This window comes from Brassica napus, chromosome C9 (genome assembly GCF_020379485.1).
Source record: "Brassica napus cultivar Da-Ae chromosome C9, Da-Ae, whole genome shotgun sequence".
NCBI lineage: Eukaryota > Viridiplantae > Streptophyta > Magnoliopsida > Brassicales > Brassicaceae > Brassica > Brassica napus.
The window spans coordinates 5,377,335-5,401,516 of record NC_063452.1 but is presented as its reverse complement, the minus strand read 5'-3'; the positions used below and the strand labels follow the sequence as shown (position 1 = coordinate 5,401,516).

The following is a 24,182-nucleotide window of genomic DNA, read 5'->3' as shown; positions in this document are numbered from 1 at the left end:
CTAAAAAGAGGTAGTCTTAACTACCCAAAGAAAAGTGTGTGTTCTTAGTTTGTCCTTTGGCAAATTCTCTTTGATTTGAAGAGGGACCTTAATTGGTATCAAATCCATGTTTCTAGATCAACATTGATATCTCTTGGCAAGGGACCTATCATTCTGATTGTTTGCTGAGTTGTATGTGGAACGAGGAAGCACACTCCTTTCAGGTGGATAGACAGAAGGCGCCTAAACAACGCAAAATACTATAGTTTTTACCAACATAAATAGAAAACGCATCAAAATGAGTCATGCAAAGGCTACCTGATTCTGTGAGTGCATGACTGGAATAAAAGGAGCAGTACCAGTACCACTCATATGTCTGGATGAAGACCATGAAGTTGAGGGGGGGGGGGGGGGGGGGGGAAATGATCCACCATTATTATTACCACGGAACATTGGAGAATCAATAGCGGTAGTAGGAGCAGGATGATTAAATTTGCAGTGACCTCCAAACTTGCAGGAACCATTTCGCATGTAGAAAGGGCATTCTTTCTCTCCCTGTCAAAATAGCTTTACACTATTATAGAGGCTGCTGTAAACAGAATGATTTAAATGTCTAAACAACTTTAACTTACCGGTCTTATAGGAAGACCAAGGAAGTTAAGCTCTGGAGGGCGTGAGGGCAGAGAAGTCTGTTGTTTAGTGTGGCTGAATCTACAAGTATTTGCACCCTCCAGTCCTGAAGTAATACTGCAATCCTCGTCGTAGCATAGGTAGGACAGACTTTCCAAAGAAAAAGGGAAATGAAATAGTAAAGAGTGCACCTCGAAAACAAGAACACTAACCATCCATCTTTTTACAAACCAAGAACACTAATAATCATCAAAGAACACAAGAAAAAAAAAAACATAATTTTGAACGTCAAGACTGCATCAATGAAAAGATTAAATACTATCTCCGAGCATTCATGTATTTTAATTATCTTTTTTAAAATTACATGTATACTGTAATATGCTTTATGATGTAACATACAATATATTATTTTTCTAACCGCATAAGACTTCAATCTTTCGAAACGATAATACACAAATGACGATATCATCACCATAGGATAACCAAAATTTGTCTACTTGTTCGACAATTTCACCATATGTTCGATACTGATATTAGGTTGGAAATAAATCATTATTTTGTACTGATTAATTTACTCTCACGAGATGATTTTTCCTATTATATGCTGATTTTTACTGTTTTCAGAGTGTTTGTTTGCAAGTAAAAATATTCTCATGCGAACCATGGGGTCAACACTAGTAAGTATATAAATTCAATACAAACATCAATCAAACCATCATATAATTTTGAAGTTTAGAGAACGAGACACTTGAAGTATCTCTCATTGTGTAATACATGAAACAATAAGCAAAATTTTCTCTACCAAAAATCAATTAGAGTAAAAAAACAATTAGAATAATCTCAAAAATACATGAAACGATAATCGGCATGAGCTGAGTGATCCCCAAAACAGCAAACTCTAGAAAAACGGAAACAAACAAAAATTAGAATAAGGTTAAACAATATAATGCAAAACTGAATTTAGATCATAATATGTTTCTCCTCATCTTGAGGCAATTGAGACGAAGAATGATTTTAAATAAAATTTCATAATTTTAGTTTTATTTTGCTGTAAAAAAATATGAATAAAATCTTGTATTTATAATAAAACAGTGAAATCATGCGGAAAGTTTTAGAGCTTTGGCGGCGAGTTTTAGTGAGATTTGCGTCAAATTATAGAGATCGAGCGCCAAATTATAGAGATTGGTGTCCAACTTGAAAACGTATATTAGACACCAAAACAAATTTTGAATACGATTCATCTAAAGAGTTATTTTAGAAAATGAATAGTTTTAAATCTTAAATATAGAAACAAATAACATATAGAAAAAGATTTAAGACATTATAATCATTTTGATTAACAGTAAAAATTATTGAATATAAACTAAGATAATTGCTTTCATAAATTATAGCAAAACTAATGTTATTACAAGATCAAAACTAATGTTATTCCATAATAAGATATTGTTCGTCAACTAAATATTTTCAACTGAAAAAATCAATACAAAAACATATTATTTTAAAGTTATTTGTCATTAAATCAATGTTGGTGCACAACTTTTGTTCATGGCATAATCAAATGGAGGATACAATTAGTTTTTTTTTCTTCATTTCTTGTAAAAAGCCAAATTAGTTATTATTGTCAGATATTTGTCTATAGTACGTAGAAAATATCCATGTGAATAAGCCAAATTAATTTCGGAACTATACCATTTGAATTTAAACTTTTAATTTTGAATTTTGGGTTTTGCCTTTTTTTTTTTTTTTCTTCTTATAATTAAAAACGAATTACTTTTAATATATAATATAATGAGGGTAAATACGTAAAATTTTGTCAATTCCTGTTTAGTTTCCATATATATCAATCTCTGAAAGTAAACCAAACAAACAGAGCCAAAAACCGGAGGATTCCCAATCGATCAAATCCAGCCTTGAAGCTGAAAAATTCTAAGATCGATCCAATGTCGAGAGAGAGGAGCAGACGTGAATTGCCTCCCGTTCAAGAGGTTCCTTTTCTTCCTTCCTTTCCAAATTTGGATAATTTCATTGAGATTAGATAGATAGATCCATTGAATTCGATTCTTTTTTTCGAATTGTGTGATAGCATATTGATAAATTGAAGAAAGTGGTAGAGGAAGGTAATGGCTATGGAGCTTTGCAGATGTACAAATCCATCAGTGCCAGGTTCCTTCATTACCCAACCTCTTTTAATCGGTTTAAAGTTTGGATCTTTGATGTTGTTTCTTCCTTTGAATTTGAGATTTAAAGCTTTAGCCTTTTTTTTGTTTGCTGGGCAGATATGTTACGGCTCAGAGATTCTCTGAAGCTCTTGATATCCTCTTCTCAGGGGCGTACGTTGAGCTAGAGCACGGCCTGGTGAATTGTGGGGCCGACCTTGCTATTTTGTTTGTTGACACATTAGTTAAAGCCAAGTCACCTTGCAATGACGAGTCTCTTGGTTAGTCTATAGTCCCCATACACCTTTGTATACATTCTTGCCACAAACCCCAATCATTCTGGTAACTGATATAATGTTTTGTGTGTTCAGATCGTATAAGGTGTATGTTCAAGTTGTTTCCTCGGGTTCCTGTGCCACCTCATTTGGTTGATGTGAGCGATGATGAAGATGTGCATAATCTTCAAGAATCTCTCGGGGAAGCTAGATCAAGGGTTGATAACTTGACTTCCTTCTTGAGAGCTGCTATAAGGTAAAAGCCAGGTGTTATCTTACATTTTTTGTTGTTTGGTGTGGTAGTTAAATTCAGAGTACTGTTTTTTTGTCTTTTTGTTTTAGATGGTCTGCGGAGTTTGGAGGGCCAAGTACAGGGTATCCTGAGTTGCATGCTATGCTGGCTGATTATCTTTACACCGAGTGTCCTGAACTTGTAATCTTCTTTGTAGCCTTTTGCTTATAATCTCTTACGTTCATTTTTTTATAAAATTTCGTTACATGGTTTTTTAATATAAATCTTGCAGGACATGGTTCGAATATCACGGCATTTTGTTAGAGCCGAGGACCCTGAGAAGTTTGCATCTATGCTGATCAACTTCATGGGAAGGGTCAGTCTCTTCTTTTCACTTAAGACTTGTCTGAATTTGAATCTAACCTTTTGTGGTGTAACATGGTTTCACTTGCATACACTACTTTGCAGTGTTATCCTGGTGAAGATGACCTTGCCATTGCGCGAGCAGTTCTCATGTAAGTTCTTTGCTTTATAAATTGGATCAAAAGATTAGCATATAGTGAGGGGAACTAAAGAGGATTGTTTTGTCTTTTCCGCATTTTAGGTATTTATCTATGGGGAACATGAAAGATGCAAATATTCTGATGGATGAGATTAAGAAACAAGCAGAGACCCTTTCAGAATCAGACCTTCTCCAATTTATCACATATCTTCTGGAAACGTTAGTTGTTTCCCTCTTAGTACATCTTCGTCTTCTTTTGTTGTTACCTAAACAAATTTGATGTACTGATACAGGTTGCAGAGGGATGCATTGCCTCTTTTCAGTATGTTGAGAATGAAATTTAAGTCTTGCATAGATAGAGAACCACTGCTTAACGAGGTATGCAAGATTGATCTTCTGCGTGTTTTAAACGTTGTTTTAGTCTATATGTTTCTCTCTTTCTTGTCCGAGTAAAAAGGTGAAAATTTGTTATCTTGTGAAGTTGCTGGACGAGGTTGCAGAGAGGTTTTACGGTGTGCAGCGTAAGAATCCTTTGCAAGGAATGTTTGGAGACATCTTCAAGGTAATTTGATTTGCACTTATCTCATTTCTTGAAGTTACAATGCTTGAACAATGGAAAACATATGTATATAACTTAAGTATATGATCTTCCACCTATCTCATCTCTCGACGTTACAATGCTTGAAGCACTGAAACTCTCTCCCTGTTCTGCGTATAGATGATGGGCTAAGGAAGAAGATAGAAGAGGCAAGAATACAATGTTTCTTTCCCCATTTTGGTTTTGTATTTGTCAATTTTCTAATAATGGATAGCTTCTGAGAATTCAATTTGTTTCTCTTATCCTCAAGTGGGTAAGAGTTTTGTTCTTGTAACATTATACATTTGTTTTTATCATATTACTATATAGATATTCAGGATAAAATAAACGAAGCTTTTTTTCATTTTTTCATAACGTGAGAGTTGTGAATCCACAAAAACGTATCAAGAATCTTGGACAACAGTTGAAGAAGTGAAGCAAGTACAGAGTCTTGACATGGTTTTGGCTTTAAGCAAGTTAGACTGTGCTGCGTCAAGCAGTGAGTCAGCTTCAAGGGCTTTCTCAAAACAGAACTTGGCTTCTTCCCACCTACGTTCAGCCACAAACACGAGTCCAAGGTTGTTGTATGCAGGTGCATAACCTGGTTTCAGATCCAGCGCCTTTGAGAACATTGCTTTGGAGAGTTCGTACTGCTTCTTCTGTCTGTAGAGGTTACCGAGGTTAGAGAATGTGGCGTGAGCTTGATCCTCTGTTGTTGACACTGCCAAGGCTCGCTTGTACACTTCCTCTGCTTCTGATTGTTCGTCTGATAACTGCAGCGAGATACCTAAAAGCCAAAGCATGTGAATGTAATAATCTTAGGATTGTGAAATCTTCAGAGCAATTAGAAAAAGAGGGAGTTACCTAGATTTGACCACGCATAGCTACAATCCCTAGAACGACTAATTGCTGTCTTGAGGTACTTTTGGGAGAGTTTATATTGTTGAGAACAGAGACAATGAAGACCAAGCTGATGCCACCGGACAGCATCTTCAGGATCCTCACTTACTGCCTACGGTGAAAAGAAAGAGAATAATGAACTCAAAACGTTATTCTTCATTATCAGTGTATGTATGTGCATGTGACCCAAACATAACAAGTGCCAGTGTCTTACGCAAGAAGGAAACAATCTTACATCAAAACACAGAAACGGCATACCTGCTTTAAGCTGTACATAGCTCGTTCTTCCATCTCTGTCAATTCATTTCGATCAGCAACAAAAGCAGCTGCAATCTCATGATGTGCCTTATGAGCCATGGCAAGCCCTGCCCAAGCAATGGGAGGGTCAATTGGAACAGATTCTCCTTCTCTTATCACAGAAGCCATCTCATTGCCAGCCCATGAAAGCTGGTCCCCTGCATCCTGAGACCTTTCAGCATCTTTGATTCGCTGGACAGCAACAGCAAATCTTGTAGCCATACAGTTGGGATCAAGTTTAGCTGCCTGAAGATAAAAACAGTTTTATGTCAGTTACCAAGACTGTAGTTTAAGGTTAGATAGTGAGTTTAAGAGCACACCTTCTCCAAACATTTGCTGGAACTTCTGTGATCTCCCATCATATAGTACGAATTAGCAAGGTTGACCCATGCATGGGCGGACTTTGGATCTGCTCTTACTGCAGCCAAGAGACATTCCTTTGCGACATTCAAATGTGTCTTCTGGTCTTCAGAAGCCACAGGACCACCATTAGCTCCGGCACCTGACAACAATCAAAAACACTTTTAAATCTCTAACTTCAAATGTGAACTTTTGCTTAGAGTATAAGATACAAACCAGCGACAGTTGAACTGTGTTTGCAGAGAAGCTCAGCAGCATAATTAATCAAAGCAGCAGGATGATTATGGTCTTTGAATACCAAGTCTTGGAAACATTTTGCTGAAAGCTCCAAATCTCCGCTGCAAAACTTGTTAATTAGAGAGAAGTATCACAATAATAGTTAGAGATACGAAGAATGAAGAAAGAAAGCTCTTTACCTTTGAAGATAAGCAACTCCAAGGTTTGTAAGGCAATCATAGTTGTCAGGAACAAGAGCCAGCAAAGATGACAAAACCGATATGGCACTCTATAAATCATACACAAACAGAACTACATCACTAAAAGGAATCATATTGGTAATCTTGAAACACTAAACATGGTAGAGAGTTTCTTTACCATCAAACAGCCAGCTTTGAGAAGCATTAAGCCAAGGGTATTCCACACGGTTGCCTGTCTAACATCTAACTTCATAGAATCCTTTAGTTTTGAAAGGATTTCTTCAAGCTCTACTCCCTCAATCTCTTTAACAGAGTCACTATCCGCAAAACCATCCAAAAGAAGACACTACAATGTTGTGTGAAGTGTTAGAACATTAGTGTGGCTTCTCAATCAATTAAGGAGCTCGTGAATACAGAAACAAAGACAATCACCTGTCCATGGTGCATTTGAACTAACAAGAGAAGTTCTGGCCGAGCAATTTCTGGCTCACAACCTAGTAAGATCTCTTCAGCCTTCTCATATTCTGGTATTGCCTAAATACTTTCTCCATTAAACTCAATAAAATGACAATTATTCTAAGACACATCAGTGTAAGCCTCAGCTGAAGACTACCTTTTGAGATTGGCCTAATCGTTGGAACATAAGACCGAGAATAAAATGGGCATGAGCGTTTCTCGGCATCTTCCTTGCAACATGAATCAAACCCTATAAGCAAATAAGCGTTATCATTAAGATCACTATCATCATCCTTTCAAGAACTACCAAGCACACTAACTACCATAAACTCACCATTTTGAGGTTACTAATTTTTTCTTCCCGGGATGCAGAGACCCCTTGATTAGCCTGATCACCATCCGCATCAACTCCACAATCAGTTGACCCCTCAATCTTACTCCTCGGGCGACATTTCCCCACCTTACTAATCTTTTTCGCTTCTATTTCCCCTGGCTCCACCTCCTTGCAACCTCCATCTTGATTACTTTCCTCGTTACTCAACCTTAAAAACAACAATCATTCATTTATTCTTCCTCCGTGTTAAACCCCTTTGGCGTTAAAATCAAACCCAAGACCCAAAACTACATATGATCAAATGCACAGACCAAAAGAGTCCTAGATTCAAATATATAGCTCAACTTGACATGACTGTATAGGAAGTTAAGAACCGTAAAGAACTAGACTTTCCTTCCCTCAAAGCAGTAAGAATCAAACCCTAATCGTCAAAAGTTTCCCTTTCCTAGAGGCAGAGTCGTACCGGAAGCTACTCGAAACCTCTGTTTTCTCAAGTATACGATGTTTTAGTAGAAACAAACAGAAAGGAAGAGGCTTTGCCTTTGAAAATAGCATGTAGGAGGAGCCAGAAAGGGAGTACCTAGTGGTGGAAGGAGTAGGGATTTGAATCGATGATGAGTCGAGATCGTCACTCTCGGGAGGGTTGAAATTGAGGTCAGCTAAAACTACGAGCTTTTGAGGTCGTGCTGGCTTGTTGTCTACGGCGACGGCGGAAGAAGATGAAGGAGAATCAACGGTCGTGGGCTCGTATTTGACGGCGATCGTCTCCGGCCGGTCCATCGAATGTTGTGAGTTTCTCCGCGAAGTCAAGTGAGTGAGAAAGAAAAAAAAAAAAAAAAAAACTTTGGCGAGGGTGTTTGGCAACAATGATTAGTCTATCCTTCAAATGCGATACTCTAACCTTCTTACTGAGACGGAGGGAAAAGTTTATTGGATGATGGTACACGTCATCAATTAAAGTTGGGTTGGGCTTTATTTTTTTATTAAATCGGATGTAGCGAAAACGGCCTGTACCAGCAAGTTCAGCCCGTTTAGTTTGACATTTTGGGCTGAATCAATTAAAAACAAGTGAAATAAAAGGTTACATGGAAATGAGTAGATATCAAAAGCAGTGGCAGACAAGAAATAATTGTTATTGGGATCTCAAAATATATACTCCATCTGTTTTAAAAAAAATCTATAATTTAGAAAAAAAAATTGTTTCAAAAAATATATGTTTTACATTTTCAATGCATAAATTAATTGAAAATTTCAAAAAAATTAATGGTGTTTATAAAGATTTATTGATTAAAAGTTGTGAGGAATAATTGATAACAGAAAATAATGCATTGATAACTAAAATCTGATATGTTTTCTTAATAAGTGTGAAAAACCTAAAACATACATCTTTCTGAAACGGATGGAGTATACGTTAGATATTAGAAAAAGTCAATCCAAGTTCCCGGAGGAATTTTAGATAAATAATGTCTAATATAATAAGAAGTCCAACTTTAATTAGTATGAAGCTTTTTGGAAAAAAATCCAAAAATAAATTCATACGGACTTGTTTGTTTTTTAGATCCAAAATGAATAATATCGAACAATATCATACTAATCAAACAATAAAAAGTTAGAACATGAGTTTGAGAAAACCCAACAAATATTACATGATGTTATAACAAAAATATAAAACTTAGACATAAGAATTTGAACACAAACTAGTGGGTAATGTAGGTTTGATACAAGGAAACTTGAATCACGATATGCTAAATAGCATCTCTGATCTGATCTACAACCACTTTATTTTTCATTCCAATAGACTTATGTCTTGAGAATAACTTATTTACATGGCTCTGCAAGGACAGATCCCAAAAAAAAAAAACTATATTAAAAACAAAGCATTTAGAAGTGTTGATCTTAGACCATGATTAACCCAAAATTCTTAGAGTGAGGTTCTTAGCGGAAGTTAAGAAACTGTTTCTTAACTTTTAACTAAACAAGCTAAGAACCGGTTCTTAAAGTCTTTATTTAAGAACCGGTTCTTAAAGTCCTTATTTAAGAACCGGTTCTTAAAGTTCTTATTTAAGAACCGATTCTTAGTTTTTTTAGTTAAAAGTTAAGAAACAGTTTCTTAACTTCCGCTAAAAACTCATTCTAAGAACTCCAAGTTAATCATGCTCTTAAGTATTGATTTAATCGATGAACTGCATAATCAACAACTGGCACTATTGTGTTCTACGTCCATGTAACATGTTAATATGTCAACCTTCTTAATTTATTGGAATTTGTTTATTCTCTTCCTTCTCTTTGGTTTCAGTTCTTCAGGTATGTAATTTTAATTTAATACTAGCCGTGCGCTAGTTCTTTCAGTATGTACCCGCAAACTAGCCTTTTAAGCACTTCGGATTGTTTATGATTCCTTGTCTTTTTTATAATTATTATGATGCCAAAAAGTGTATGGATATTGTATATAATTTTCTTATTTTAATCCTGATTGATGATTATGAACTGACTAATCAACATTATTTTTCTTTGTTGTTTTAGTGATCAATTCACTATGTGTATCGAATTATTTTGTAGAACACTGACAATGAGAAGAAGTTGCCAAGTAGTTTTCAAGCAAGACCGCTCACATGCCTTTTGTCTGAATTAAGTGTTTTCTCTTTCTCTAATCCTACGGTTCTCTATGTATCTACCACGTTAAATCTAACGACTCTGTTTGCTTTTAGAAAGGTCAATTTTCTCTTTTTCCTTATACTGTTTACACTACATTTCAACTTTCGCAACAACGAGAGAAAGAATAAAAGTTTGAGTTTATTTCATACGGCAACCAAGAAACAACTTGTGAATTACAGTCGTCGAGCTTTTGTCCAAAAGAGTATTCGAGATGAATTCAAAATAGCAAAAGATTATTAAGTTTGACAGATCCGGGATGTTCAAGTTTCAGTTTGGTAACATCAAATCGTATGATCTACGTACGTACATCAATGTAAAACTTTAAAAGATAAAATGATTGAACTTTAGTTTATTTACTGCATCCCGCTACTAGTGTCTATGTAATTTCTGTAAAAAATTAAAAACTTAGTATAATAATTTAACATTTTACCAAAAAAAAAACTTAGTTATTATTATGCTCTGTGGTTACATATTTCATATTTGCATGGTAAAATACACAAAAATAGTAAAAAGAAGAAAGAGAATCACAAAAAGGAAAAAAGGAAAAAAGAAATGAGAATCGATTGCTCCTAAAGAAATGTTTTCTGCAACATAAGGTACCCATTCTACAAGTGTCCAATGCTTAGTAATTTAATTATTTTTCAAAGAATACTTATTAATTAACAAATAATCATATTAGATAATAATATTATTATATTAAGTAGATACTCTTGAGACAAATTTTACCACTAATAATGCCCTAAGAACGAAGCTTCCTTTGATTTACTGTATAAAAATAATTAGGCATGCACTCTCGTTTCGATTATTATTTATTACCAATCCCACTACATATATCCATTTACTATCGCCATTGTTAATTTCCTTTAACACAACATCTAGTTTACTATTACTATCTTTTCGATTATTACCAATCCCACTACATATATCCGTTTACTTCCGCCGTTGTCAATTTCCTTTAGCACAACATCTAGTTTTCCACACCATGTGTGCCAGTGTCTATGCTTGTATCTGAATACGATACAGCTGAGATTTTTTTTGGACAATTAGCATATAATCGTTAGGATGTTGCACGCATGGTCGCATCCATCTGGAGGACATAATAGATATTTCTTGCATGGTTAATTATTTCATGCGTGGGACTTAGTTGATGTAAAAGTCCAAAAAACGCCATTACTGTATATGAAGAAAAGTAAGTGCGAGAATGAATAAACTATTAAACGGGCACATATATATCATTGATCAAGTGATTGGATCGTGTTAAAAAAGGTCCTGCCCTACAGATTTGAAGTAAAAATTTCGAAGATTATGGAGATGATCTATATATTATTCCTAAATATATGTTAAATAGTGTAATTTATGATTTGTAGATAGCTACTATTTGTTGATTTTTTTTGTTTAGTTTTTTTTTCGGAAGTAAGGTTTAATGCGAAGACAAAAACGACAGACACTCTAAGTTTTTAATAAACAAAATTCAAAAAAGAGATAGTTATCATAGACACGAGACAACAATTCTACTTTCAAGTTTTGTATCATCAAACTTTGATAAAAAAAAAAAGAGTAATGGAATTTGGGTAGGTTCTTCAGCATTGAGAGTTTCGTGAAATGAGGCAAGTTTTTCAGTTTCAGCACACGAGAAAAGAATATCAAATATGATCATGCTAGAAATATCGAATGAATGCACAAAAATTTATATATGTATAGTACTGCTTTTAATGTGAATTTTATTCTATGCAATCTATGTCATAATGTACACAAATTAGTCATGCTTAAATCTATATAATGATTGTTTTTAGTCGTTAGTGCTAAAAATATGGAAAAGAGTTTTTCATCAACGTAAAGTGTTGGCTAAAGCATCTCAAGAAAATGTCGGTAAGACGTACACTTGTATAAGTTGATAAAGCGTTCTGAAAATATAATAGGATTATTAAAGTGTGGATGATATATATAGTGATGCAAATAGTTTTCATGTGCATTAAATTGTCAACACATTTTATACCAACCAAAAGTTTCAAAATTTAATTATTCGCTATGAAAAAAGTTTTATATAGATTTATAAAGTTATGTGTAATTTATTGATAGATTGGACTTTGAGCACATGGTTCAATGGTCCCAAAATGAAACCTCTAGGGGCCATTGTCGGCTCAATTCTCCTATTCTATCGTTTTGATGGGAATGCTATTAATGTAAGTTCACCCGTAGATAAAACCGTATTACTAAAGTACACTCACTAACACACTGTTGACTTTGTGGCCAATCTAATTAGTGTTCACCAACATTCACCTTTAAGTTCGTTGAGATTTAATTACGAGTTCTCCTTTTCTCCCTAAGCCACGTGACTCAATGCTCAGTATTATTACCTGAATGTTTGGACATTTAATGTCACTGGCTTAAGCGGTTTGATTATATTGCTAGAATGGTTGAAAATAATTACGTTTACAACGATGACTGATTCATTGTATCAGTGGAAACTAATAAGTTTTGCCTCTGTTCTTATGGTTCGTTGATATAAATAGAAATCAGAACTCATTCCGTGTACCCTTGATTAGGATTTGAATTTTTTATCTTATGTTTGGTTAAGCTTTTTGATTTAGGTTGATTTCCATTATAACACAGGAAAAATCATTTCATAATAGAGATTAGAGAAAAAGAAAAAAAAGCTAAGAAAGAGTGGGTCCAATTAAGCTCAACTTGCATGCGCATTAAGTCACCCAAGGTGGTCATCTTATGCTATATAGTCTATATGTTTCTTTGTCTTTCTCCCTTCACTCATATGTTTCATCCTAAAACCTTAAAACTTTATCTACAGCAAGAAGCCAAGAACACAATGCTAGTTTCATCACATGCATCCTTTACACTTGTCTTTCTCTACTGCATTTTCTTCTCCGCAGTGGCTTTGTCTTTGCCCGTTTCTGACCCCGAGCTCGTCGTTGAGGAAGTACACAGGTATTGTGACACAATTATACACTCTTCAAGGATACAATGTTTGTATACATTTGAAATGTTTCGCCTAAAAAGTGTTTTCAAGTTCTTTCCATGCAAGGGTGATTATGCCATTTTATTCTTATCATAAACCAACATGTTCACTTGCTGCTGCATTAGCTAGTTACGTATGTGAATTATGAGTATACTAATTAACAACGTCAAGAGTAATGCGAATATTTTATATTTAGTTGATGTTGATTGGTTATATTATAGGAAAATAAACGAGTCTATATCAAGAAGGAACTTAGGATACTTCTCGTGTGAGACCGGTAATCCAATCGATGATTGTTGGCGATGCGACAAAGATTGGGAGAAAAACCGGAAACAGTTAGCTGATTGTGGAATCGGTTTTGGCAAAAACGCAATCGGTGGTCGTGATGGCGAAATCTACGTGGTCACCGATCCAGGAAACGATGATCCGGTAAACCCTAAACCCGGAACACTAAGATACGCAGTAATCCAAGACCAACCGCTTTGGATCATATTTAACCGTGACATGACGATCCAACTAAAAGAAGAACTCATAATGAACTCTTTCAAAACCCTAGACGGTCGAGGAGCATCCGTACACATCTCTGGTGGACCGTGTATAACCATACAATATGTGACCAACATTATAATCCACGGTTTGCATATACATGATTGTAAACAAGGTGGGAACACTTACGTACGAGACTCTCCAGAGCATTACGGGTGGCGAACGATATCGGACGGTGACGGTGTGTCGATCTTCGGTGGGAGTCACGTGTGGGTTGATCATTGCTCGCTCTCGAATTGTAACGATGGGTTGATTGATGCGATACGTGGATCAACGGCTATAACGATCTCTAATAACTACTTGACGCATCACAACAAGGTTATGTTATTAGGACATAGCGACACGTATGTGCAAGACAAGAACATGCAAGTCACTATCGCTTTTAACCATTTTGGAGAAGGCCTCGTCCAAAGAATGCCAAGGTATTCAAATTATTTTATTTATCAAAACAACCTATGTGTGGCTATATGTAGATATATGTAGCACAAACTATAAAGGTGAAGTATATCACGGACTATACTATATTGTCGGTGGACATTCTCTTATAAGAAAATAGCAAAACCAACACAAATACTGCATTAAACTCTAGCTATCTTGTTAGTTTACATATAAAGATCGATCAACCGAAATAAATAATAATGTCTTAATCTACTGTAAAGTAGTTAGGTTAGAGCACTTAAAATGGTGAAGTTTTCATAGAGTTTCTTATTTTAAAATAACTAAAATTAGGAGAAAAAATACTTTGTTTTTCACAAAACTTGTCAATAGGTTAGTGGTTGATTAAACTAATTAAATAAATAAAGTATGGATCTTTTATATTTTTTAGAAACTCACAACATTTTAATCACTGATGATGCTCTTAGTTGAGTTAACATTTTGCTCATATTTTAATTATAGATGTAGATCAATTTAGAGAGTTAAAATTGCTTCTATAAGTAGGGCATGTTAGTTTTGCTTTTAAGAAAGTAAATAGATCTCGACCCGCGCAACCGTGCGAGTTTTTGTTTTCATTTATTTTTATATATTTTTACATTGAATAGATTGTTTTAAAGTTTTACATGTATTTGTATTTTCTTCTATATATATATTCGGATTATTATTTCATTATTAAAATCGTAACTATATATATAAAGATTAGTAAAATATTATTTTATTGTCATATTCAAAGATATTGTAACATTTCACAAATTTAGAAAGTTTTTAAAAAATTAAACTTTTCGCTTCGTAGATTTATATTATCGAGTAAATAATTAAACATTTAGTTTTTGTTTAATTTTTAAAATAAACTATATAGTTTAAAATTGTTTTCATTGGTTTAAGGTAGTAAAGATTAGTCATTGTTAGATAATATGATTTTTGTTATTTTAAAAAAAAAGATTATAATTTTAAAAGTTAACATCGACAAATATTTAAATATTTAACATATGGAGGTATATTATTACAACATTAAATTATATCTATTTAATTTATACTATCTATAAATCCAATGGATCATCTATTCCTTAAATCCAATTATTGATAGTCCAATAAAAATTTCTGGTAGGCCCAACATTTAAATGATAAGATTAGAGATTAAATGTAATATGACTTTCTAGGAATAGGTCTATTAGGTCTATTTTTTAAAAAAATCACATATGAAACAAAGCTGTGACTTCTGTTTTAATATATAAGATGAAAAAATGTGTATATAATATATGTAGGTGTCGACATGGATATTTCCATGTGGTGAACAATGACTATACACATTGGGAAATGTATGCAATTGGAGGAAGTGCTAATCCTACCATCAACTCTCAAGGCAACCGTTTTCTTGCTCCTAATGGCCCTTTTGACAAAGAGGTAATCATGTTTTTAACTTAACTAACTAAAATGTGATTTTATTTCATTCAAATTTATAATACTATAACATGTTTGTTGGGGAAAAAAAGGTAACCAAGCATGAGGATGCGCCAGAAAGCGAGTGGAGTCACTGGAACTGGAGATCAGAAGGAGATCTAATGCTTAACGGTGCATTCTTTACACTTTCTGGAGCTGGACCAGGTAAATCGTCAAGCTATTCGAAAGCCTCAAGCCTAGCTGCTAGACCGTCCTCTCACGTTGGTGAGATAACTATAGCATCGGGTGCACTCAGCTGCAAAAAAGGTTCTCACTGCTGACCCCACCAGCGTGTATTGTGTGTGTGTGTATATAATATAATGAAACTAGCACATGAAAGCTAGTTATGTAATAATCTTGATGAAAAAAGTGAACAAGGGGTTGGTTACATTTTATTTTGGTCGTTGCGTCGGCTAGAGTTATTTCAGTCGGCAAAGTTTACTACGTATATAACTCAACACATTACTAATTAACACTCGTTAAATGCTCCATTAATATAGAAAAAGCTTACCTGTTTTTCAATATCAACGACAATTTCGTTTTATTTGAATCCTAGCAATGCAGCTTCCTTGGATACACACCAAACTCAATGAATCCTCTACTATGGATTATGATTGTTTATGTAAACATCTTAACATGCAACTTTCATCTTTTGAGTTTTGATGAATGCTAACACTTAGCTACCTTTGCATACTTGTAAAAAAAAAAAAACACTTTGCTACCTAAAGAATCAAAAAATGACATGTGGAATTTTTTTACAAAACAATAAATAAATAAAAACAATTGAAAAATAAGAAATTAAGAAGAAAAAAAGAAGATAATGACAAAAAACTGCATCCCATTACCCACGACCCTTCTTCTTCTTCTTCTTCTTGAACAATACCATTCAATAGACAAATGACAGCCAAAAGCTCTTGAAAATTCATGGCTTTCTGCTAACCAGAGCGCTACAAACCCATATGTGAATGGCATCTATCGCTAACTCATATGAATATAATTCTTCCGAGTTTATGTAAGTGTCAATTAATATATGATCTTCTGATTACGTAAATATGGATAATTTTGGCAAGCTTTACTTGATTCAATTGTCCATTAGGACCATATTTTTTGTTCAGAACATCATTTTCGTTTAGAGTTCTAATCAATGTTTTAGTGATTCATGTCACTTAGATTTAAAAACTATAGCAGTACAAAGTAAATAGTAAAGATCACATTTTCTCAAATTAAAGTAAGTAAATTTGATTATTTAAATTTATGCACTGATATGTTTTCGTAGAATGATGTTTATGTGTTAAATGTTATATGTTTATACTGTTTTAATTGTTTAGACTGAATTTGTAAGCTTATTTGCAGATATTGAATGAATTAATGGATGTAAAAAGCCATACATAGATTGCTCACGAAGCATGTTAATTATTAGAAAAAGGTACTGGAAGTAAGAACAAGACATAAGTAAATAAAGAAAATTTCAAACTAATATTTGCATGCAGATAACTAATTTATAACAGTATAAAAATTGAAACAAATATAACTTAGTTTTTATAGGTTTTTGTTGATCAGTGATAAATGTGTAAATATTTTTATGTTTATTTTTATTTTCTTTAGCTAAAATTTATATATGTAATCCCCTAGACTATATTTACGAAGTGATTTTGCCACATGTCCTTTGTACAATCAATTTCACAAAACAAATATGATATATCTACTGAAATTGATGACATGTCTTATAGCTTAATATGACATGGACAATTGCATTTAATGTTAATTGATATTTTTGGTAATTTTTTAAAATATGGTAATAAATCATATATTACATTTAATGTCAATTTATATTTTTGGAAATTTTTTTAGAATACGGGAATAACTCATAAATCATCATTAAAATAAATATATTCAAATATAGCATTATAAATTTCGAAATATAATTTAATTATATATTTTTAAATTATACAATTTTATTACTAAAATTTTCAAAAATGTATACAATTTTTTTAGAAAATTATAAAAATTTAATCGTAAAATCATTATTTTCTTATATATCTAAATTTTTTATAAATATTGTTTAATTTTAATTTTTGGTAATTATGTAACTTTTACAAATTTATTTAATATATTTAATTAAAATAAATAGATAGAAAAATTTATCTAAGATTTTTTTTTGTAACACAGACTTTCATTCATTCTTAGGCTCCAATGTCAAATGAGGTCGATACAAAAGGTTCATTCAACAAGGCTTGCTTAGCCAAGGCATCTGCCTCCTTGTTGTTTCCACGTTGAATCCAAGAGAAATAAAAACATTCAAAAGCAAGAGAGAGGCTGAGAATATCAGCCACCACACCATACACCTCAGGGTATGGAGAGCTAGAGTTGATCGCTTTAATGAGTCAGACTTGAAATGCACTCGGCGGATTCCCGTATCGATGCATGTTGCCAGTGCTTCCCTTAGTGCTAGCGCTTCTGCCACCAGAGCTGAGCTGACAAAGAAGCAGTGCGCCTTATACGAGCGGCTGTTGTCTCCAGTGTCGATGATCCATCCAAGCCCTGCATGATAACGTTCTGAGTGCCAGGCCGCATCTGTATAAATAACCATGCAATCCAGTGGGTAATTATTTGGCGGGTTCACTGGTTCCCGCGGAACAGGGGTCACAGCTGGTTGAGCCGCTAGCCACTCTCTTGCTGTCAAGAGAGCTTTGTTCATAGTTTCCTCCGGTGTAGTTGCTTTGTTGTTGAAGAGGAGGTTATTTCTTGCCATCCAGATGGACCATAGAATCCACGGCGCTAACGGTCCCGAGACAATACCCGTGGGTGGAAGACAGGTCAATCTGGTTAGAGTAGACCAACAAGAGGCAAAATCTACCAGTCCTCTAGAGTCCAGACAGTGAGTATAAGGGGCTAGAGACCAGACTTTCTGGGCATACTCAAGTGGAAAAGAAGATGACTGATAGATTCTACATTGTCACAGCGCTTACAGTTTGTAGCGGTTCCAATGTTCCTAGCCGCCAGTTGGGCTCCTACGGCAAGCGCTTGGTTCATTATCTTCCACATGAACAGCTTGATCTTTGGGGCAGTGTGGAGATTCCAGATGTTTTTATTCCATTCGAACGGTTCCTGATGATTATCCGGTTCTGCTTCAGTACGAGTTTCCTGGCGCGCTTTCAAGGCTGTCCAATAGCCTGATTTGGTAATGTACTCGCCTGAGGTTATTCCAAGCCATACAATCTTGTCCGGAGCCCCGGTGGTGCTTGGCTTGATCATGAAGATTTTCCCTTCTTAAAATGGTACTAGGCTGTTGATTGCTTCTCTACTCCATTCGGTCTTATGAGGCAAGAAAAGACCCTCGACTTTCAGGTTTTGTTGTGCCTCCGGGGCTGGTCCCATTGGTCGTTGTTGTTCCTTGCAGCTGAGCCAAGGGTCTTTCCAAATGTCGATTGTTTTACCATCTCCCACTATCCATCCTGCATTGCTCATGATGAGGTCCCGTCCTATTAGGATGCTCCTCCAGCCATGTGATTGCACTGATCGGCTCTGTGCATGGATGAAAGAAGTGTCCTCAAAATATTTCCCTTTGAGGATCCGGCTGAGAAGACAAGATGGGTTATTGAGCAGTCTCCAGCTAAGCTTAGCTAAGAAAGCATCGTTATAGCATTGGACGTCTCGGAGTCCTAGGCCGCCTGCTCCCTTGGATCGAGTCATTTTGTCCCACGAAATCTAGGCCATTTTACGGGTTTCGCTACTTCCGTCCCACCAAAATCTAGTAAGCGCTGACTGGATTCTATCACAAAGTGAGACAGGGAGCTTGAAGCAGCTCATCGCGTGAGACGGCACAGGAGATAGCACACTTTTGAGCATGACCAGTCTTCCTGCTGTTGAGAGATGCTTATTTGACCAGCTGCTCGCCTTTACCTTTATCTTATCCACAATGGACGAGAAAAGGTCTTTTTTCTTCTTTCCGAAGAGCTCAGGCAGGCCTAGATACTTACCCATACCTCCCTCCTTTTGGATTCTAAGAGCGTCACAGATGCAGGTCTTGAGAGAGCTCGGGGTCTTCTTTGCGAAAGTGATGGAGGATTTTCCCGGATTAATCATTTGGCCCGAGGCCGCTTCGTAGCTCTGTAGGATTCCTTTTAGAGCAGTGGCGTCCGCTTTCTTGGCTTTGATGAAAAAACATCGTGTCGTCGGTGAACAGTAGATGGTTAACCCGTGGACACCCATGGGCAACCTGAATTCCGGCTAGTGAACCTGACTCTTGAGCTCTGTTACACAGTCCCGAGAGTACCTCACTACACAAAATGAATATGTATGGTGAGAGTGGGTCTCCTTGGCGGATTCCCCTACTCGGTTTCACTTTTCCTCTAGGCGAGCCGTTGATGAGGAAAGCGTAGGTAACAGTGGTAACACATTCCATGATCCACGTTATGCAGCGGGGGTGGAATCCGAGTCTGTCAAGAACTAGGCGAATGAATTCCCACTCGAGTCGATCATAGGCTTTGCTCACATCCGTCTTCACTGCCATGGAGCATCTTTTCTCCGCTTTAGAAGTTTGGAGAAAATGGAGCACTTCATGGGTGATTAGCACATTATCCGAGATTGCTCTCCCCGGCACGAACGCGGACTGGTTTTCGGATATAATAGAGGAGAGGAGTGGCTGAATGAGCTTGGTCAAAATCTTTGAGATGATTTTATAGTACACATTACATAGCGCTATCGGTCTATACTCCGCCACTGTCTGAGGGCTTTTGATCTTTGGAATGAGACGGACGAGAGTTTCGTTGCTTTTCGGTGGCAGTTTTCCTGTTTCAAAGAAGCTTTGGATCTCTGAGATAATGTCCAGCCCAATGGAGTCCCAATTGGAGTGGAAGAAACCGGCGGAGAAGCCATCCGGGCCCGGGGCTTTGTCTGCATGGATGGAGAAGACCGCATTTTTGATTTCCGCAGCCGATGGGATTGAGCTTGGGTGGTCGTTCTCTTCCTGGGTGATCACATGCTTTAATGCTCTCTGCACTATTTCCTCGCGTTCTCCTGGTGTACTCTTGAATAAGTTTTGGAAATACTGGATCACCACCTCTGATATCTTCTCTTCAGTATAGACAGGTGTGCCATCGGGATCTTCTATGACAGAGAAGTCATTTGCTCTTTTCCTCTTCTTCGTTGTAGCATGGAAAAAGCCGGAGCTGCGGTCTCCTAGCTTCAACCATAGTAGTCGGCCACGTTGCCTCCAGTAAGCTTCTTCCGCTTTGTACGCTGCCTTTAGATCCTCAGAAATCTTATTGATCAGGCCTACGTCATTCACTGTACTTGTCTGTGCTTCCTCCAGTTCTTCTCTCTTCTGCTCTATAAGGATTCGACTATTGTTCTGTTTGGTTTTGTTCCACTTGGAGATTGCTCCGCGCACCAAACCTATCCTCTCCGCGACGGTTTTATTTCCCGCTGAGTGCCAGGTAGTTCTGATAAGTTCGGTGGCTTCAGGATTGTCTTTTAGTCTCCGGTCGTATCTAAATAGACCACGGCGTCTCTTCCTTGCCGGCTCAAAGATTGACAAGAGGGGTTTGTGGTCCGAGCTCTCATAAGGGAGGTAGACACATCGAGCCGTTGGAAATCTCTCAGCCCAGCTAGTGTTTGCAGCTGCTCGATCCAATCTGCATCTAACATAATGTACACCACGTTGGCCTTTCCAAGACAGACAATCGCCAGTGTGCTGAAGATCAAAGAGGTCGCCTTCTGCTAGGAAGGTTCGCATATCAGAGAAAGATCCTTCTGGTCGTTCTGGTCCTCCATCCTTTTCGTCGTTGCTGACTAAGTCGTTGAAGTCTCCAGTGATGAACCATGGTGAGTCTCGGAGATCCGCTGTGAGAACTAGGTGATCCCATAATTGTTTTCGGCGGTTCCTGTCAGTGTCTCCATAAACGAAGGAGGCAAAGAATTTCTTGCCTTCGTACTCTATGATCGTGTCCAGTAGGTTGGCATTGGCCTCAAGGACTTCAAGTTGTATTTCCTGCTTCCAGAGGAGTGCTAAACCACCTGCTCCATGTCCTATTGGCGGGACGAGATCATAGAACTCATAGCCGAGAAGATCTAGTTTGTCTAGAACGAAGTCATTGGGGTTTTTTTTGTTTCCATAAGGAAGATAATGTCCGGGTCTGTGCTTTTCTTCAGTTCCCGGAGTCGTTGAACTGTCCAGGGATTCCCCAAACCTTGACAGTTCCAGCTCAATATCTTTAAGGAACGGGAGTTAACGGATTCTGAAAATCCGTTTTCTTCCTCTTCGTTGTTGCCGAGATCAAATTACAGAGTGGTTGATCCGAATCCAATGATGATCCATGCTGACCTCTCTTTACTTTGGAGCTTCCTGCTCTGTTTTTAGCTCCTTTCGCTGAGGGGTCTTGGTCCTGCGTCGTCAAGACTTTTATTCTGCAAGAGGGAGGTTTTGCTTGTTGTACCTTGCGTTTTCGGGAGTTTGCTCCAACTAGCGTGTTGGGGCTGCTCTGCATTTTTCTGCTCCCTGGTGGTCTTCCAGGTCTTCTTCGAGTAGCTGCCTTAATTTGTTGTTGGGCGTCTTGCTGGTTCTGATCATCAGGAGGTGTTGTCGCTGGTCCCAATCTTAGCAGCGCTGGGATTCTCGCTGGGCTAATTAGTGTTTCTGTTCCATCGGTCTATGTTGGCTGTGTGGCTAGAGAAGCCCTCACCATTATGACCGCTGTCTCTTCCACTTGCCCTTGTTCCTCCGCTTGCCTGAAGCGTTCTTTACTAGCTGTGCTTTCTGTCGGGTCTGCACATGATGTGTATTGTATCATAACATCACGTATTTCCCCAATAGCTTCCTCCACTGCTTCTCTAGGTAGCTCCATCTGAGTACTACGGAGAGGAATCCCTCTATCCGAGTTTCTAAGTGGCTCCTTTGAGTCGCTTGACTCAGCTCGGGACCCTCCTCTTTCCTCTCGTTGTTTTGATGGGGTCTTGTCCCGAGTATACTCCCTGGTGGGTGAGTTTGATCTGGGTCTGCCTTGTTTGCTTACTTCTCTGTACACCGAGGTGTGGGAAGTTCTTGCTCTCGAGAATTCTCGCGAGTTTGATTGGTGGCGAGCCTGATATTGTTGTATGTGCCAGTGAGTTTGTTTCACTTCAGAGCGGTGGCGCTCAATCTCGTTCTGGATCCTAGGATTTCGTGTGTTCCAGTCTTCTTTATGGCTATCACGTCCATTTCCAAAGTGCCTGGAGTTCTCCGGGATGGTTCGCCTGTCTCTGTCAGTGTCAGGGCGTGGTACATGCTGAGCTTCTCTTTCCCGACGTCTTGGAGAGCTGTCTGTCCGAAGATGGGTCTCTTCATATCTTTCTGTTTCCTTTAGTCGCTCTTTCTTTTCTGCTTTTGCTTGAAGGCAGTCTCGCAGTTCGTGGTCGAGTCTGAAGCATTTTGAGCAGTGTCTTTCTAAGTTCTCATATACTAGCTTTGCTACCACTTCATCTCCATTGGGGTACTCAATGATGGAGCTTGTTATGAGAGGGAGACGCCCATTTATATGGACTCTCATTCGGAAGTTGAGGGAGGAGATTTCCGCATCTTCATACACCCCTATATTTCTTCCCACAGTGTTGATTGTCTCCTCAGTCCATAGGTGAACTGGCACTCCTTGTACTTTGATCCAGAATGGGATGAGTGATGGAAACTCAGGGGATGTGGTAGGTTCCCATCTCTGGACAATGACCATCCATCTTGCATAGTTGTATGGTCGCTTCTCTAGAACCTTGAGAAGGTCTTCTTCTCTCTCGAATTGGAATTGAAACATTCCTTGTCCCAGATCCGAGCCGACAGGACGCGACTCCGTGCTCCATTTCTCTGTGAAGTATGGCAAGAGGTTTCGGACTTTTTGGGAGCTAGGGTTGGTAACTCGTCCTATTAAAGTGAGGGAGTGTTTCTGCAGGAGATATTCATTCTTGGGGGCTTGGACTTGCACTCTTTCTTTTCTTGGGGGTTGATAGGTTTCCTGAGCAATACTTTTTCCTTTTGCTGTTGCAGAAATTCTTCTGTTATCCATTTTGTCTTCAGCGCTTTGAATGCAGTTGTTGAGGTAGTGTTACCCTGTTTGTCTTATTACCTTAAAGACTTCCGAGGCTTGGCGGTTGTACAGTCGTGCTTTAGTAGTTTAAATGGCAGAAGAATCTAAACTAGAGCTTTAAGCGACTTTAATTTCTTGAGCAGAGCTTTTATGTGGTTTGTTGTCGGGTTGCAGGTCTTATATTTTGTGGTCTTCATTGAGCTTGTGAGACGGAATCCCGTTCACGCAAGCATGGGAGTGTTGTCGGCTGCCTTTCCGACCTGAGCCGGTGGCTGGAACCCGACGTCTCAGCTTTCAAGCGGTATTACAGTAGTGGTTTTTTCCAAAAATAGTAATAAACCGGCTTGTTTTAGAAACTGGGGGCTGAAACCTGGTTGGTTGATACTGTCTCGGGAAAGTCGCCTGGGAGAAAAACTTAAGAGTATCTATCTAAGATTATAATTTCAAATATATACATGCATATTCTTAAATATATTTTTATGTTTAATTAAATCAAATTTATATTAAAATATTGATATGAAAAAGAAAATTTAAAATATTAATAAAATTTTATTTAAAATATAATTTATATTTATCTGTTAAAAAATATTTTAAATTTTTTTACCGCACATGGTGCAGAAAGACACCTAGTATTAAATAAACTAACAGATGGAAGCAGGAGATATAAGTGAAGCATCATGACAAGTACACATTCAAATAGTTTATACAATCACAAAATATACTTATATTTACCCATAGATTGATACAAATATGAAGAAACCAGAGGACGGTCTAGCAGCATGTGTTTCATTTTTGGGCCTTTTCAGTTCTAATGTCAAAACGGCAGAGTTGAGCACTGTTAGACGACGTCGTTTGGCAAGAACTAGGAACAATGAAAATTTTAAAAAGTGCCCACACGCAGGATCGAACTACGGACCTTCAGTTTACAAGACTGACGCTCTACCACTGAGCTATACGGGCCACTTGA

The 24,182-nt window shown here is 37.2% G+C and overlaps 4 protein-coding genes and 1 non-coding gene across 5 annotated transcripts; 2 read left to right on the top strand and 3 right to left on the bottom strand.

The window, feature by feature from the left end:
- Positions 1-2,395: 2,395 nt before the first annotated feature.
- LOC106410990 (protein GET4) lies at positions 2,396-4,715 on the top strand. Its single transcript, XM_013851642.3, has 11 exons — positions 2,396-2,594; positions 2,693-2,772; positions 2,886-3,046; positions 3,137-3,296; positions 3,383-3,473; positions 3,565-3,648; positions 3,741-3,787; positions 3,877-3,993; positions 4,068-4,152; positions 4,256-4,336; positions 4,493-4,715. The coding sequence occupies exons 1-11, from the start codon at positions 2,550-2,552 to the stop codon at positions 4,502-4,504; spliced, it is 963 nt and encodes a 320-aa protein (XP_013707096.1). The 5' UTR covers positions 2,396-2,549; the 3' UTR covers positions 4,505-4,715.
- Positions 4,692-7,952, bottom strand: LOC106410989 (UDP-N-acetylglucosamine--peptide N-acetylglucosaminyltransferase 110 kDa subunit). Its single transcript, XM_013851641.3, has 11 exons — positions 7,695-7,952; positions 7,115-7,322; positions 6,938-7,030; positions 6,757-6,858; positions 6,503-6,670; positions 6,325-6,413; positions 6,125-6,246; positions 5,869-6,050; positions 5,510-5,794; positions 5,216-5,363; positions 4,692-5,138 (listed from the first exon to the last, which is right to left on the bottom strand). Exons 1-11 carry the CDS (start codon positions 7,892-7,894, stop codon positions 4,756-4,758), a joined length of 1,980 nt encoding a protein of 659 aa, XP_013707095.2. The 5' UTR covers positions 7,895-7,952; the 3' UTR covers positions 4,692-4,755.
- A 4,540-nt stretch (positions 7,953-12,492) lies between these two features.
- LOC106410439 (probable pectate lyase 22) lies at positions 12,493-15,559 on the top strand. Its single transcript, XM_013850931.3, has 4 exons — positions 12,493-12,712; positions 12,965-13,711; positions 14,990-15,128; positions 15,218-15,559. Exons 1-4 carry the CDS (start codon positions 12,510-12,512, stop codon positions 15,443-15,445), a joined length of 1,317 nt encoding a protein of 438 aa, XP_013706385.2. The 5' UTR covers positions 12,493-12,509; the 3' UTR covers positions 15,446-15,559.
- A 6,255-nt stretch (positions 15,560-21,814) lies between these two features.
- On the bottom strand, positions 21,815-23,194 carry LOC111208137 (RNA-binding protein 25-like). Its single transcript, XM_022706897.1, has one exon. It carries the CDS (start codon positions 23,192-23,194, stop codon positions 21,815-21,817), a length of 1,380 nt encoding a protein of 459 aa, XP_022562618.1.
- A 909-nt stretch (positions 23,195-24,103) lies between these two features.
- TRNAT-UGU lies at positions 24,104-24,175 on the bottom strand. Its single transcript has one exon. It is a non-coding gene; the product is annotated as a tRNA-Thr (tRNA).
- Between the last annotated feature and the right edge of the window lie 7 nt (positions 24,176-24,182).

Excerpts from the sequence above, each read along its gene's own strand:
- LOC106410989 (XM_013851641.3), bottom strand. The coding sequence starts at position 7,894 with ATGGACCGGCCGGAGACGATCGCCGTCAAATACGAGCCCACGACCGTT. Across the intron at positions 6,859-6,937 it reads GATTAGGCCAATCTCAAAAG|GCAATACCAGAATATGAGAA; the intron begins GTAGTCTTCAGC and ends GAAAGTATTTAG. Across the intron at positions 6,247-6,324 it reads GGAGTTGCTTATCTTCAAAG|CGGAGATTTGGAGCTTTCAG; the intron begins GTAAAGAGCTTT and ends CAAGTTTTGCAG.
- LOC106410990 (XM_013851642.3), top strand. The coding sequence starts at position 2,550 with ATGTCGAGAGAGAGGAGCAGACGTGAATTGCCTCCCGTTCAAGAG. Across the intron at positions 3,047-3,136 it reads TTGCAATGACGAGTCTCTTG|ATCGTATAAGGTGTATGTTC; the intron begins GTTAGTCTATAG and ends TTGTGTGTTCAG. Across the intron at positions 3,788-3,876 it reads ATTGCGCGAGCAGTTCTCAT|GTATTTATCTATGGGGAACA; the intron begins GTAAGTTCTTTG and ends TCCGCATTTTAG.
- LOC111208137 (XM_022706897.1), bottom strand. The coding sequence starts at position 23,194 with ATGGATAACAGAAGAATTTCTGCAACAGCAAAAGGAAAAAGTATTGCT.
- LOC106410439 (XM_013850931.3), top strand. The coding sequence starts at position 12,510 with ATGTTTCTTTGTCTTTCTCCCTTCACTCATATGTTTCATCCTAAAACC. Across the intron at positions 13,712-14,989 it reads CTCGTCCAAAGAATGCCAAG|GTGTCGACATGGATATTTCC; the intron begins GTATTCAAATTA and ends TAATATATGTAG. Across the intron at positions 15,129-15,217 it reads ATGGCCCTTTTGACAAAGAG|GTAACCAAGCATGAGGATGC; the intron begins GTAATCATGTTT and ends GGGGAAAAAAAG.